Source organism: Esox lucius, chromosome 14 (genome assembly GCF_011004845.1).
Source record: "Esox lucius isolate fEsoLuc1 chromosome 14, fEsoLuc1.pri, whole genome shotgun sequence".
Lineage (NCBI taxonomy): Eukaryota > Metazoa > Chordata > Actinopteri > Esociformes > Esocidae > Esox > Esox lucius.
This window is the reverse complement of record NC_047582.1, coordinates 8,356,154-8,368,960: the sequence shown is the minus strand read 5'-3', so window position 1 is coordinate 8,368,960 and position 12,807 is coordinate 8,356,154. Positions and strand designations below refer to the sequence as shown.

General features: G+C 41.6%; 1 protein-coding gene across 1 annotated transcript in view; it reads left to right on the top strand.

The window, feature by feature from the left end:
- man2a1 (mannosidase, alpha, class 2A, member 1) overlaps positions 1-12,807 on the top strand; it is a 41,892-nt gene that overhangs the window by 20,635 nt on the left and 8,450 nt on the right. The window contains exons 8-16 of the mRNA XM_010900329.5: positions 75-252; positions 592-791; positions 4,869-5,054; positions 6,909-7,023; positions 7,530-7,597; positions 7,724-7,889; positions 9,572-9,802; positions 10,508-10,630; positions 10,875-10,989. Coding sequence (XP_010898631.1) covers positions 75-252; positions 592-791; positions 4,869-5,054; positions 6,909-7,023; positions 7,530-7,597; positions 7,724-7,889; positions 9,572-9,802; positions 10,508-10,630; positions 10,875-10,989 — 1,382 coding nt within the window. The remainder of the gene's footprint in view (positions 1-74; positions 253-591; positions 792-4,868; positions 5,055-6,908; positions 7,024-7,529; positions 7,598-7,723; positions 7,890-9,571; positions 9,803-10,507; positions 10,631-10,874; positions 10,990-12,807) is intronic.

The window sequence follows — 12,807 nt, the reverse complement described above, 5'->3', positions numbered from 1 at the left end:
ACAAACATATAATGCATTTTTGTTGACTGTTACATCTGAATATGTCATAAGATTTTTTTTTTTATAATCCCTAGGGTTCAGATGCTGCTGGACCAATACAGGAAGAAGTCCAAGCTGTTCCGGACTAAGGTGTTGATGGTCCCCTTAGGGGACGATTTCCGTTACACAGAGGCCCTCGAGTGGGACCAGCAGTTCCAGAACTACCAGAAGCTTTTTGACTACATGAACTCTCATCCAGAACTGCACGTTAAGGTCCGACTTAAAACTCGAGAGCTAGGGTGTTGTGAATGAGCAGGAGTGGAGTGTTTATTCATTCATTCTCCAGACTGTCTCTTTATTGGGTTTGCATGAGTGGAAGACAGTTCATTTTAAGTTTCGATGGAGCACCTCGTTGGAATGGCTGATGACCAATAGTGTAATTGATGGCTTCCATCCCTTCTTGAAATGTTATGCTATTGCAGTTGCTTGCTGCTTTCAACAGAGCAGGAAATTAAACAACCCTACAGCGGTGTTGATTGGCCTATTAATCGGGTCTCTCAGGTAATCTATCATATAGAGGCTTTGTATTCTAATAGCTGTATTGGGTTTCAGGCTCAATTTGGCACCATCTCTGATTACTTCGGTGCTCTTCGGAAGTCGGCCATGGACCCTGGGCACGCGAGCCTCTCTTTACCGGTGGTCAGCGGAGACTTCTTTACCTACGCAGACAGAGATGACCACTACTGGAGCGGCTACTTCACCTCCCGACCCTTCTACAAACGCCTGGACCGCATATTGGAGTCGCACCTCAGGTAACAGGGCCAACGGTTGTTTCTGGGCAAATTATTTCTGCTTTTACATGGCTTACTGTAACCTTTTTCTTTTTCTATTGTTTAAAAATATTGTTAGATGTTTAATCATCCATTATTCAAAACAGAGTATAGATTATTATTTTTTTCTTACCCAAAGAGTACACTTTCAGTGTAGAAAAGGAATCCTACTCAGTATTGGATGACCTCCAATACTCCAGCCTGGCTGTCAGTTAGGGAAACAGAAATCCAAACAGATTGTTTATTTACAACTGGACTGAAGAACAGTTGCTGAAGAACATCCAAACCACAATTTCACTTGAATAGAACAAAAGCATATACTAATGGGGTAATGAAAAGTAACAAAATGTGAATTAACAGATTTTAGTAAATTAAGATCAGCTACAAAGTCGGCCTGCAAGTACAACTTTCATGAGCTGTAAGCTTCCTGCCTTCATTTTACACCATACCGTTGACTCTAGTCTTGTCATACAGACAGACTGTCTATAACAACCACATCCCAAAATTGACTAGATGACAATGGCTTGATAACAATCTGGATTCGTTATTGTTTGTAATTAAATGTTTCTGACCAGATACTCATGCATATTGATGAAGGTGAAACCAGTCCAATATTCAAGCATAATTTTCTCATTATAAACTTTCTTCCACAGACATAACAAATGTTGTGTATTTCATCTCTTTATGTTTTGTACCACTAGTAGCACAACATAAAGGGACATTTCTATGTTGTAACCCCTGTAACAGACATCACAAACCACCGTATCTCTTCCCATTACTACACCCAACACTTGCTGTGTGAAGAGATTCTCCTTTGTTCCAATTGGGACGATATTCTCCTTTTGTTCTGATTGAGGATAACTACCAACCTACATTACTAGTTGTTCTGTCATATTACCAGAGAGGGTGTATACCCCCAGAAGGGACAACCAAGTCAGGGAGGTGGAAGGGCAAGGGGCAGACAAAGGGCAAGGGGCAGACAAAGGGCAAGGGGCAGGCAAGGGGCAAGGGGCAGTTTTTTTGTATTACTTTTGCACAAACCCAGCATTATACTTGGTGTAATGTGCTACTAGTGTTACAAAACATAAAGGGATGAAATACACAACATTTCTTCTGTCTGTGGAAGAAAGTTTATAATGAGAAAATGATGCTTGAATATTGGACTGGATTCACATTCGTCAATATTCATGAGTATTTGGTCAGAAACATTTAATTAACAAAAACAATAAATAACACCAGCATGTTATTTCAATCTGGCCATTGTAATCCATCATATTTTGAAATGTGGTTATTATTGACAGTTTATTTTCAGACTAATCTCAGAGCTTTAGATGTATAAATAACCATTGCTCCCATTTATCTGCAATGCTGGGCATTGTAAATTGCACAGTGGATTAATTCAAACGTCTTTGCGTTACAGTATTCTTTATTTGAATGCCGATTAGTCTTTCTGATAGTTTGTAATCTAGTGCAAGGAATAAACAAAGTCCCAGGTACTCAAAAGCATGGCTACTTTCTACCGATACTGGGTAAAACCCCACGTTAGTGTTTAGAACAGTGTTTTCAACACTTATCGATTTCCTTGGTTTTGTCTGTTGTGATAAGGGCCTACTATTACAGGATCCCTGGCATGAGACCGTTAAGTCATCAGTACAAGAACTAAGTACATAGAGATACTGGGGATGAGATGTGTTTTTGTGTGTTTTTGTGCGTGTGTGAATGAACCAAGCCAGTAGTAGAGCAGTAATGAGTTTCTCCCCTTCCCCAGGCCCTCGTCTTTAACCAGGAATACAGGCAGGGTTTCTGGGACCTTAATACTGACCCCCCCCCCCCCCACACACACACACACACACTCACACACACACACACACAACCTTTTAGTCTCACTGTGCACACTCTCCGACACAGCCCTCATTACGGAACAACCTCCAGACCCCCGCATACACCCTGGATCTCACAAACCACCGTCCAGAACGGACAAATATCATGTCCCCAGATGTGTACGCTTATTGTTATGCCTGGATGGTTCTGTCCCGCTGAGGTCCCCAGATGCGTACTCGTATTGTTATGCCTGGATGGTTCTGTCCCGCTGATGTCCCCAGATGTGTACTCGTATTGTTATGCCTGGATGGTTCTGTCCCACTGATGTCCCCAGATGTGTACTCGTATTGTTATGCCTGGATGGTTCTGTCCCGCTGAGGTCCCCAGATGCGTACTCGTATTGTTATGCCTGGATGGTTCTGTCCCGCTGATGTCCCCAGATGTGTACTCGTATTGTTATGCCTGGATGGTTCTGTCCCACTGATGTCCCCAGATGTGTACTCGTATTGTTATGCCTGGATGGTTCTGTCCCACTGATGTCCCCAGATGTGTACTCGTATTGTTATGCCTGGATGGTTCTGTCCCGCTGATGTCCCCAGATGTGTACTCGTATTGTTATGCCTGGATGGTTCTGTCCCGCTGATGTCCCCAGATGTGTACTCGTATTGTTATGCCTGGATGGTTCTGTCCCGCTGATGTCCCCAGATGTGTACTCGTATTGTTATGCCTGGATGGTTCTGTCCCGCTGATGTTCCCAGATGCGTACTCGTATTGTTATGCCTGGATGGTTCTGTCCCACTGATGTCCCCAGATGTGTACTCGTATTGTTATGCCTGGATGGTTCAACTTCAGGACAGAAAGGAATTAGTTTGTTAGATTCAGTAAACCACCAGACACTGGATGGATGGATTCTTGGACTTCCTTCAAACAAGACCGTCTTTGCATTTGACGGTGTCTAAATATAGGAAGTGGAGATGGCTAATAAGAACACAGTCGTTAAATTAGTCTTGGCACTCAACCGGCTGCTTGTTTTTACTCTGCAAACCACACTGTGCACAGTATGTGGTCTACGGCTGCTCTCCCTTTCTGTAAAAATTTTTATTTTCAAGGTCATCATCTCGTTCTGTAAATATGTTTTTTCTCAGGAGGAGGCAGAACTATTGGCTTTTTACGTGGTACATTTGAGTCAGCCGCTTCAATGTGTAGTAATATGTAAGAAGCTGTCTAGATGCAGTCAGTGCCTTGAAGTCAAATGGCTTCCCCTATTCAGGTCTCACTCAGAGACGTTGGGATATCTATAGGATTAGATTAAGGAAACGTTTTCGTTTTGTGTCAAAACAATATGCTCAAAATACCTCAGATGAATCGTTTGCTTGGCCATTGGGCCGACTAAGTATGTGTAATCGCCAACATGCAAAGAATAATATTGAGGAAGGTGACTGAAAAAACACAAACGCCAATGAATTAGTAAGATCCTGACCTATGATTTTGAGTGTTCCCATTATACCAGTTCCAACCATTATCTGTATATTAACCTTGTGGACGAGATACCGTTGGTCTGAAACTCAAACTCAGAATTGTGTCTTTTAAACTGTAACACTTTCTTATGTCTAACAGCAGCTACACACTAGTTTCACAAGGTTGGAGCAGTTTGAAAAAAGCCTCTACCACCTGCTGGTTTCCTTAATACTTGCTATGGCTAATGTGAAGAGCTTTGTTTTGTAAGACAAACCTTTTAGTTTTCATTGTTGTAGGTTCAGTGGATTCAATAATACAGGCTGAGTCTCTGATTGCAATCAAATTCTGGAGATTTCCAACTGTGGTCAATTTGGGGAACTTTGCTTACGCTCTTGGCCCATGATGCTCCTTATATGAACAATCTGTTACTTTAATGAGCGCCTTGATATTAGTGAATAGTCATGATGTTCAGCTGGTCAATTTGTCAAAACATTTTGCAATAGAAAACACAATTCTGTGTTGTGATTGGACAAATTACACAGCACCTCTCCATCCAAAATGTGTTCTCCGTAATGAACATGATGCATGTCTGTTTGCCATGGCAAACCTAAGTGTCACACGCTCTGGTTTTTCTTTCAATTCCATTTTCAGATTATAGTTCGGTTTTAGCTGCTTGCCCACTCTATGTACCCCTCCCATGGGACAATTTCTGGACCTGTTCTAAAACCCCACCTGTTGCGGTTTGGTTGGGAAATAACAAAAATACCAACTTTCCTTTAGGGGTGCTGAGATTCTCTTCTCCCTCGCCCTGGCCAATATTCAGAGGGCTGGGAAGCCGAATGGTTTTCCATCTGTGGAGAGCTACAGACTGCTCACGGAAGCCAGGAGGAACCTGGGTCTCTTCCAGCATCACGATGCGATCGCAGGCACCGGCAAGGAGTTGGTAGTGATTGACTACGGTACCAGGTACCACTTTATTTTATTAGTTGTTGTGTTGGTTTTCTTCATATTTTCTTTGGGTATTTTTGATGAGGGTAGGGATGTTTTAAACATGAACACAACTAAATCAACTACTGGACAACTGGATCAACTAATCCAGCCTTTCTCAAAACCCGTCCCATGGACCGGGCGCAATTCACATAATACCTGCTGGTCGCCTATATACCCCTAATGGGGAAACAAAGTCATACTGATTGCATTGCCGGTTAGTTTCGTGAACATTGGCAACGCAAATTATCTCTAATGTACATAGTGCTCTTGATTTTACTGCTGCAAATTTGGTTATAGCTTTCAAATGGTTGGAGCTCTTAGTCTTGACCCTAAGGATCCTCTGTAACAGGTACATGTCTGTAACAGGTACATTTCTTTTCACTTTAAAAAGCTGCTCAGGACCCTTTTAAAGGGACTGTGGCAAAATCACAATTGAAAGCAATGCATGGCTGATCGCCAAATCTTCGCTCATGAGGTTTTAACTTTCAGATACAGTCCCCTCTGCTAATATTGGCCCCCTTGGTAGATATGAGAAAAACAGTCCTTGTCCACCTGGTCATACTTTTGACCTAGTCTAGAATCAAATAGACTCTGGATTTAGCCCAGAGAAATGTATTTATTATTCTAATTGGACTCTTCTAATTGGAATCTCACCCGGCACAGCCAGAAGAGGACTGGTCACACCTCTGAGCCTGGGTCCTCTCTAGGTTTCTTCCTAAAATTCAGCCTTCTTAGGGAGTTTTTCCTAGCCACTGAAATCCAACACTACTGATGTTTGCTCCTTGGGTTTTAAGGCCGGGTGTCTCTGTAAAGCACTTTGTGACAACTGCTGTTGTAAAAAGGGCTTTATAAATAAATTTGATTGACACCTTGTTAGGATACAGAGTGTGGACTCCACCAAGTACCAGCAGATATTAAATCAAAACCTGACTGCCTCTGCCAGGAAGCATAAACTGCGCTGTGGTTGTTTCTTCCAGCAGGACAGTAATCCAAAGCACACCTCAGAATCACAAATATGGTTCACTGACCACAGAATCTAGGTTTTGCCACGGCCGTCCCAGTCCCCAGTTTCCTAAACCCCATAGAAAACCAGTGGGATGAGCTGAAGAGGAGTCCTGTGTGGCCCTTGGAATCTGAAGGATCTGGAGAGATTCTGTTTGTAGGAATGGTCTCAGATCCCTTGCCATGTGTTTTCCAACCTCATTATGCATCACGGGAAAAGACTCAGAGCTGTTATGTTGGCAAAGGGAGGTTGCCAATAATTGTGGCACACGTATTTGAGAAAAAATATGAAGACATTTTCTCACAGCCTCATATTTATCAAGGTTGCCAGTATTAGTAGTGGGCACAAACATTCAGATGCTTTTCAGTTTCTACAATCCTCAATCCTTGGTTTATCTTATTTGACATATTTGACTGTTCTTGTTGTTTATTTATTGAGATTATAGCAGTGCTAAAGGCCAAATTCTAAAGTTTAATCTTATAATGGCTACATACCCACAATGTGTCCTTAAAAAGAGATTAAAATTGATTGGACAATTTTACTGCCATCTTAAAACCATTTGATGTGGTAGGGTTGTGTTTTGAATAAAACATTTCTTTTTAATCCAAGCACTCCCCAGAGGAAGAGTTTTGTCAGTCCCAAACACAAACAAATTTACAAAAAGCTGTTCTAATCTGCAAATACAATTGCACCAATATGGTTTTACTGATTATTTCCTGTTTCGGGCCATAGACATTGATTGAATGAGAGTGAAATACAATACATTTGGCTCAGGTCATTGACAGCTTTCCTTTGGATATTTAGTAGAAAATGTTTCCCTTTCTTAGGTTGTTTCATTCCATTTTGAATTTGAAACAAGTGATGGTCAACTCCGCTCACTGGCTGATACTGAAGGACAAAAATGCATACAGTCACAATCCCTCAAAGGCCTTCCTACAAATGGTGGGTGTATTTTTCAAAGGCATTTTAATTTCTGTGTGGATAAAACGTTGTTGGTTATGCATAGAAACACTTCAGATGAGTGGTGTGATTTTAGAAAGGGGAAGGTTGATGGCAGTGCTGCAGGGACTGAAGTGCATGAAGTGTTTACCACACTCTAACTTTGGCAGAATCCCTCAAGGAGGCAGAAAACACTTTGATTATTCGAATTGCACAAGAAGGAAGTCAACATACATTTTCAGAACAATGTAACCTTTTCCACTTCCTTGTGCTGCTACTCTAGCTGGAAAAAATGTTTGAAAGATCTCACTCATTCAAACCTAATAGAAATTGTATTATGAAGTGAATGAGCCTCAGATGTTTAAATAGCTTTTAAATTGCCGAAAGTGGAGGCAAAAAGCTATATATTTTTTAAATGTCTCCCAAAGAACTGGAAATAGCCTGTGGACTGTGTGTTGGTTAGTTTTCCTTTGCAAATCAATTTTAAATGTCTGGCCCATTTCTCTCAGGATGACGTCCAGCCTGCTCAAGATGCCCTGCCACGAAAAACCGTCCTGAAAATCAGCTTGCAGCCTAGGTAAATCTAAGTGCAAAGGTTTAACCGCACTAAACCTAATGACCGCTCTAGCATCTGTTGTCTTAACTGGTTTTGTTTGCACTTTCAGTTCAAAACATTTGTCTTACCAAAATGTTTTTCCTCCAGATCTGTGGTAATCTACAACCCCACGGAGCAGGACCGGATGTCAGTGGTGACTGTGTATGTGAACACTCCCCATGTACGCGTGGACACGTCCCACAGTCATCCCATCCCTGCTCAGGTTAGCGCAGTCTGGGATGACGCCACCACAGCCTCCACAGAGGCCTTCCAGGTACGATTGTCCGGGAATTGCTTTATCTATTATTTTTTAATTTCTCAATGTGTTACTGAGGTCAGTCACCTACATAAAATGGGTATCAAGAGTCTACACAGCCTGATTGGAAAGGAAGTTTGTTGACAGCTGAAATTGGGACGAATCATGTCAGACCATTTTTCTCTTTTAATAATACCTTGTAAGCAACGATATCAGTATGTAAAAACACAAATGGATAAGTCAATGTCTTTGTTGTGGATGTGTGCACACCTTTGATAATGGATTTTTAAATGTTGAAATAATTTGTCATGTAAATAATCCAGCCAGTTAGATTCCAAATCATGTACAAAGGTAATCTGTGCATGAAACTGACAGACATCAATTTAAGTGATTCTGATTAGCCCTAACTTAAACCAGCTGTTCCTTTAGGATTTACTCAGTTTCTTTGTTGCATATTGAGATAGCGATGGTTAACAAGGATCTAACGACAAGTGCAGAATCAACAGCACACCCAATGTGGTGCTGGAAACAAAAATGCAACACTGGAGAAATAAAATTAAAAAGTTTATTCACACTCAATTTCAAAAGATTTCTTTGGTGCAAAGGCAACATGGCTCATCACCCAGAGTGCTCAGTAGCTACTGTCAAGCATAGTTGTGGCAGCACCATGCTATGGGGCCGCTTCACTTTAGCAGGGACAGGATCTCAGGTTTAGGGTAGAGGTAACAATGAATAACTCAATAAATCAGATATTGCAGATAATGCTTCACCTTTCAACATGACAACATTTTAAAGCACACAGCTTAATCAACCATGTAACAGTTTGCATAAAGGAAGATAAATATCCTTGAATGGCCCAGTCAGAGTCCAGACCCTATAGAAAGTGTTTGGATGGGTAGACGTAGCCCAACAGTCTTACTGCTTTTACCAAGCCAACAGTGCTTCCATGAGGTTTATGTTGTGGGGTGAGCACACTTGTGCAATCAAGGCATTTGCAGTTTTTCACATAATTTTTCAAAGAAATTATCCATTTGTTTTTCATTTAAATATTGCTGGTTACATTATGTAATTTAAGGGGAAAATAGGTGAAAATAAGAGTGTATAGACTTGATAATACTGAGTATCGGGCAGGAAATATTCATTTGGGGAAGAGTGTTATAACAAGCTTTGATTGGTTTGGTTGGCATTACGAAACATGTCAACCGACAACTGTGGTATTTTTAGTACCTGAGATTGATTCCAGATACCAGTTGTGGAATCTGAGCATTAACAATTACAATATGAATGTACATTTCATTGGAAGTGAATGTGCCTAGATAATGAGAACAACAGAAACCTTTCTGTTTAGATTATCTCTCTGTAGGTTGTGCTCTAATGACAGGAATGATTACGATGGCCATATGGCATGGGGGTTGACTTCTAAAGACATGGTCTTAGTTAGAAACACCCTTAATGTATAGGCTAGCTGGTAGCCAACATTACAGTGAGAAGATAATGGAACGTTCACCGTATGACATCTGTGCTGCAATTTTCCAATAAATGTGAGCGAACTTCTCCCTCGATTTGATACGGGTTCTACATTATTTGACCACTATACGAAACCGCCGATTTCTAAAACAGTCCATGGTGAAACAGAAAAAGTTTCGGTTTATGCTGTCCACTGACATTTGCATGCTGTGATGTTTCCTTTATGGGGCCAGCTGTCATTCGTAGTTCAGGTGCCAGCACTTGGTCTTGGAGTCTACCACCTGAGCAAGGCCGAGGAGGGCGGGGCGGAGACTGCCCAGTACCTCTTCCTGAGGCAGGGTGGCGAGCTGTCCCTCAGCGTGAAGCATTTCACCGTCAACAACCCCCAGGACGACACCACACCCGTCAGCATCCACAACCCCCACCTCCAGGTCTGGAGCTCCGCCACCACCGGGCTGATGGAGGTAAAGGCACAAGCGCAGCCTAGGAAAGTATATTGCTGTAAAAAAGTCGAACACAGAACACCCGCAGAAGTGCAATTGTTGTTCAAAGCCTTTCTAATAGCACTCAACCGGAGTCATAAAGCACACAGTCTGAAAGATCAGCTGTGTGGCACTGGACTATGGTACCAAGCTGAGCTGAAGCCTTAATTCATACTTGTTTTTTTCTTTCCTCAAACAAACTCAACACATTGTTGATGGAACCAGCTCCGCTACAACAACAAAGTCTGTTTTTCCGTTCCGCAATTATTTCTTTGGATCGCCCATAATCAAGAAAAAAAATTATGTATTTAAGTCAGACAGATCCACCAATATTCTGGCTTATAAACAAATTTAGATCTGTTCAGAAGTATCCCTGCAAATAGAATTGTAGGAAAGCTACATGAATAAAGTTATTACATTCATTTATTTCAAATTCAGACTATTTTTGGTCTTACTTGTAATTAGCCTGAAGTGTACAAATTACTCTATAATGTACATTTATATATTTCGATATTATTTCTGTTCTGGAACCCCACCACACATTCACTCAGACAAAAATTGTCCCGAGGCTAAATCTAGTTGCCTACACCTTGCTGTGAGCTCCTCATCACGGAGGTAAAACTGTCAGTATGATGGAGACTGTGTAGGTGTTGAAGCCCTCTTCTTTCGACTGACTGACACCCTCAGAGATTGAAGCTGAAGGAGGACGGCTCAGAACACCGGATCAAGGTGGAGTTTGCGTGGTATGGTACCACCAGCAGCAGAGATAAAAGTGGAGCCTACCTGTTCCTGCCCGACGGAGAAGCCAAGGTAAACCTGACGACTTTATTAAACGGGATTGATGCTGCTTTGTCAACACGTATCATCACAGCTGTATCATGTAATCCTGCGAAGAAGGGAGATGCCAGTTGTTACAGTGGTTTCGCTACTTGAGTTTGTCCACATTTGTTTTCCCTTTCCAGCTCTCTGTCTGAGGTATTTTCATCAGAAATGCAAGGGAGATGGTGTTATGTATGAGTGATTGGATTCTCATTGATGTTCTGCGCTCCTCTAGATGTACTCTCCCGCTCAGTCTCCAGTGATCAGGGTAACCAAAGGTTCTGTGTTCTCTGAGATCACCACTACCTTCGATCATGTGACGCACACTCTACGCCTGTATAATGTCCAAGGTAAGAGTGTGCAAGAGTGTGTGAGTAAGCAGTGTGCTAATGCGCTTGCTTGACCTGTCTACACTTGACTTTGATCAGCGACGTCGACTGAAAGCTGTTGAACATACATGCGTAGTGTCCTAAGCTTGGTTGGAGACGAGTATCCTAAATGTATCGGTCAGGACAAGAAACCTTTTAATGCATCACAACACCCTGATTGAAAACTAACTTTCATCTGTCAGTAGATGAGCTACATGAATAATTTTTACTCATAAGGGAACCATTTTAGGTTTTCTGAGATCTTTAATGGTCCTATAAAAATCCACCTAAGATCTAAAAACATAAACTCCTGGAATGGAATTGAATTGCCTTGTTTCTATTTTTCCCAGGGTGCATTTCTCGCTGAAAAAAACATACGGTATATAAGCCTCCACTGCCCCTTTCCCCTACTAATAATTGAAACATGCGCATTCAACATAAGAAAAAGAGAAACCAAAAACTAGGCCCACCATATTTTATGACAGTATTCCTAACTTATAAAAAATTTGAATAACCAGGCTAGTTTAAGGCAAGGCTTATCCCAGAGCTGATTCAGTAGTGATGCAGTGTTTCCCCCGGGAACTGATTCAGTAGTGCTTCAGTGTTGCAGTGTTTCCCCCGGAACTGATTCAGTAGTGCTTCAGTGTTGCAGTGTTTCCCCCAAGAACTGATTCAGTAGTGATGCAGTGTTGCAGTGTTTCCCCAAAACTGATTAAGTAGTGATGCAGTGTTTCCCCCGGAACTGATTCAGTAGTGATGCAGTGTTGCAGTGTTTCCCCCGGAACTGATTCAGTAGTGATGCAGTGTTGCAGAGCTTTCACCAAAACTGATTCAGTAGTGCTTCAGTGTTGCCGAGTTTCCCTCGGTTCTGATTCAGTAGTGATTCAGTGTTGCCGAGTTTCCCCAAGAACTGATTCTGCCCTGTTTAGACTCCCACACCTCGCTTATATTGCCAGCGGTCCCCATCCCCACCTCACATGCCTTCATTGGAATAAATGGGGCTCTGTTGTCTCATCAGCCCTGCAGTGTTCAGTTCAGGGGCCTTGCTTAGGCAAACATATTGCAAACATATTGGCTGCTGGCTCCATTTTGGCTTTATTCGGATCTCCTCTAATAATGATGGTTTGTGCTGAAGACGTTAGTGTGGTATTCTTAGAGGAGGGCAGAAACCTGCAATGACGTTTCTCTGCCGAGCCACTACTCATTGTCTGCACATGTAGAAACAAAAATTGCAGTCAGTCCCTGACGCGCTGAGCTCTCAGCAGTGTCATAATCATTTATTTGAAAGGACCAAATTCTTATTTCTTACACCCACCATAATACTTGTCATTTAGCTGACTAATAAGGATATTTCAGTGTACAGTCTTCCTGACCCTTCCCTGTGAATTCCAGTCCCCCTCAAATCTCTTTCAAAGACTTGCTATTCGATTGTTGGATAATCAAAGCTATTTTACCCATTAATTTAATATGTGCAGGTCTGGCAATAAAAATAGGATTGTATCAATGAGATCCAGTTTGCCCTAATTATTGTTAATCACCTGAATGCAGGTGTTTTCATTCTCTTAAATCTCTTAAACATAGACCAAATTGGTTGTCTTTCTGAACTGACTGTGTGTCTTGGTAATTTAATAATTTAGTTATTAAATTTCTAGTTAAAATAATTCAGTTAATATAATATTGAAGACTCCAGCTTGTGTGGTCTATCATTACTGTACAAGAGACAGAGAGAAAATAAATATTTAGTTAGTGCAATGTCTTTGCTTGGTTTCTCCGAAAAAATGAGTTGTTTTGTTGTGCGCT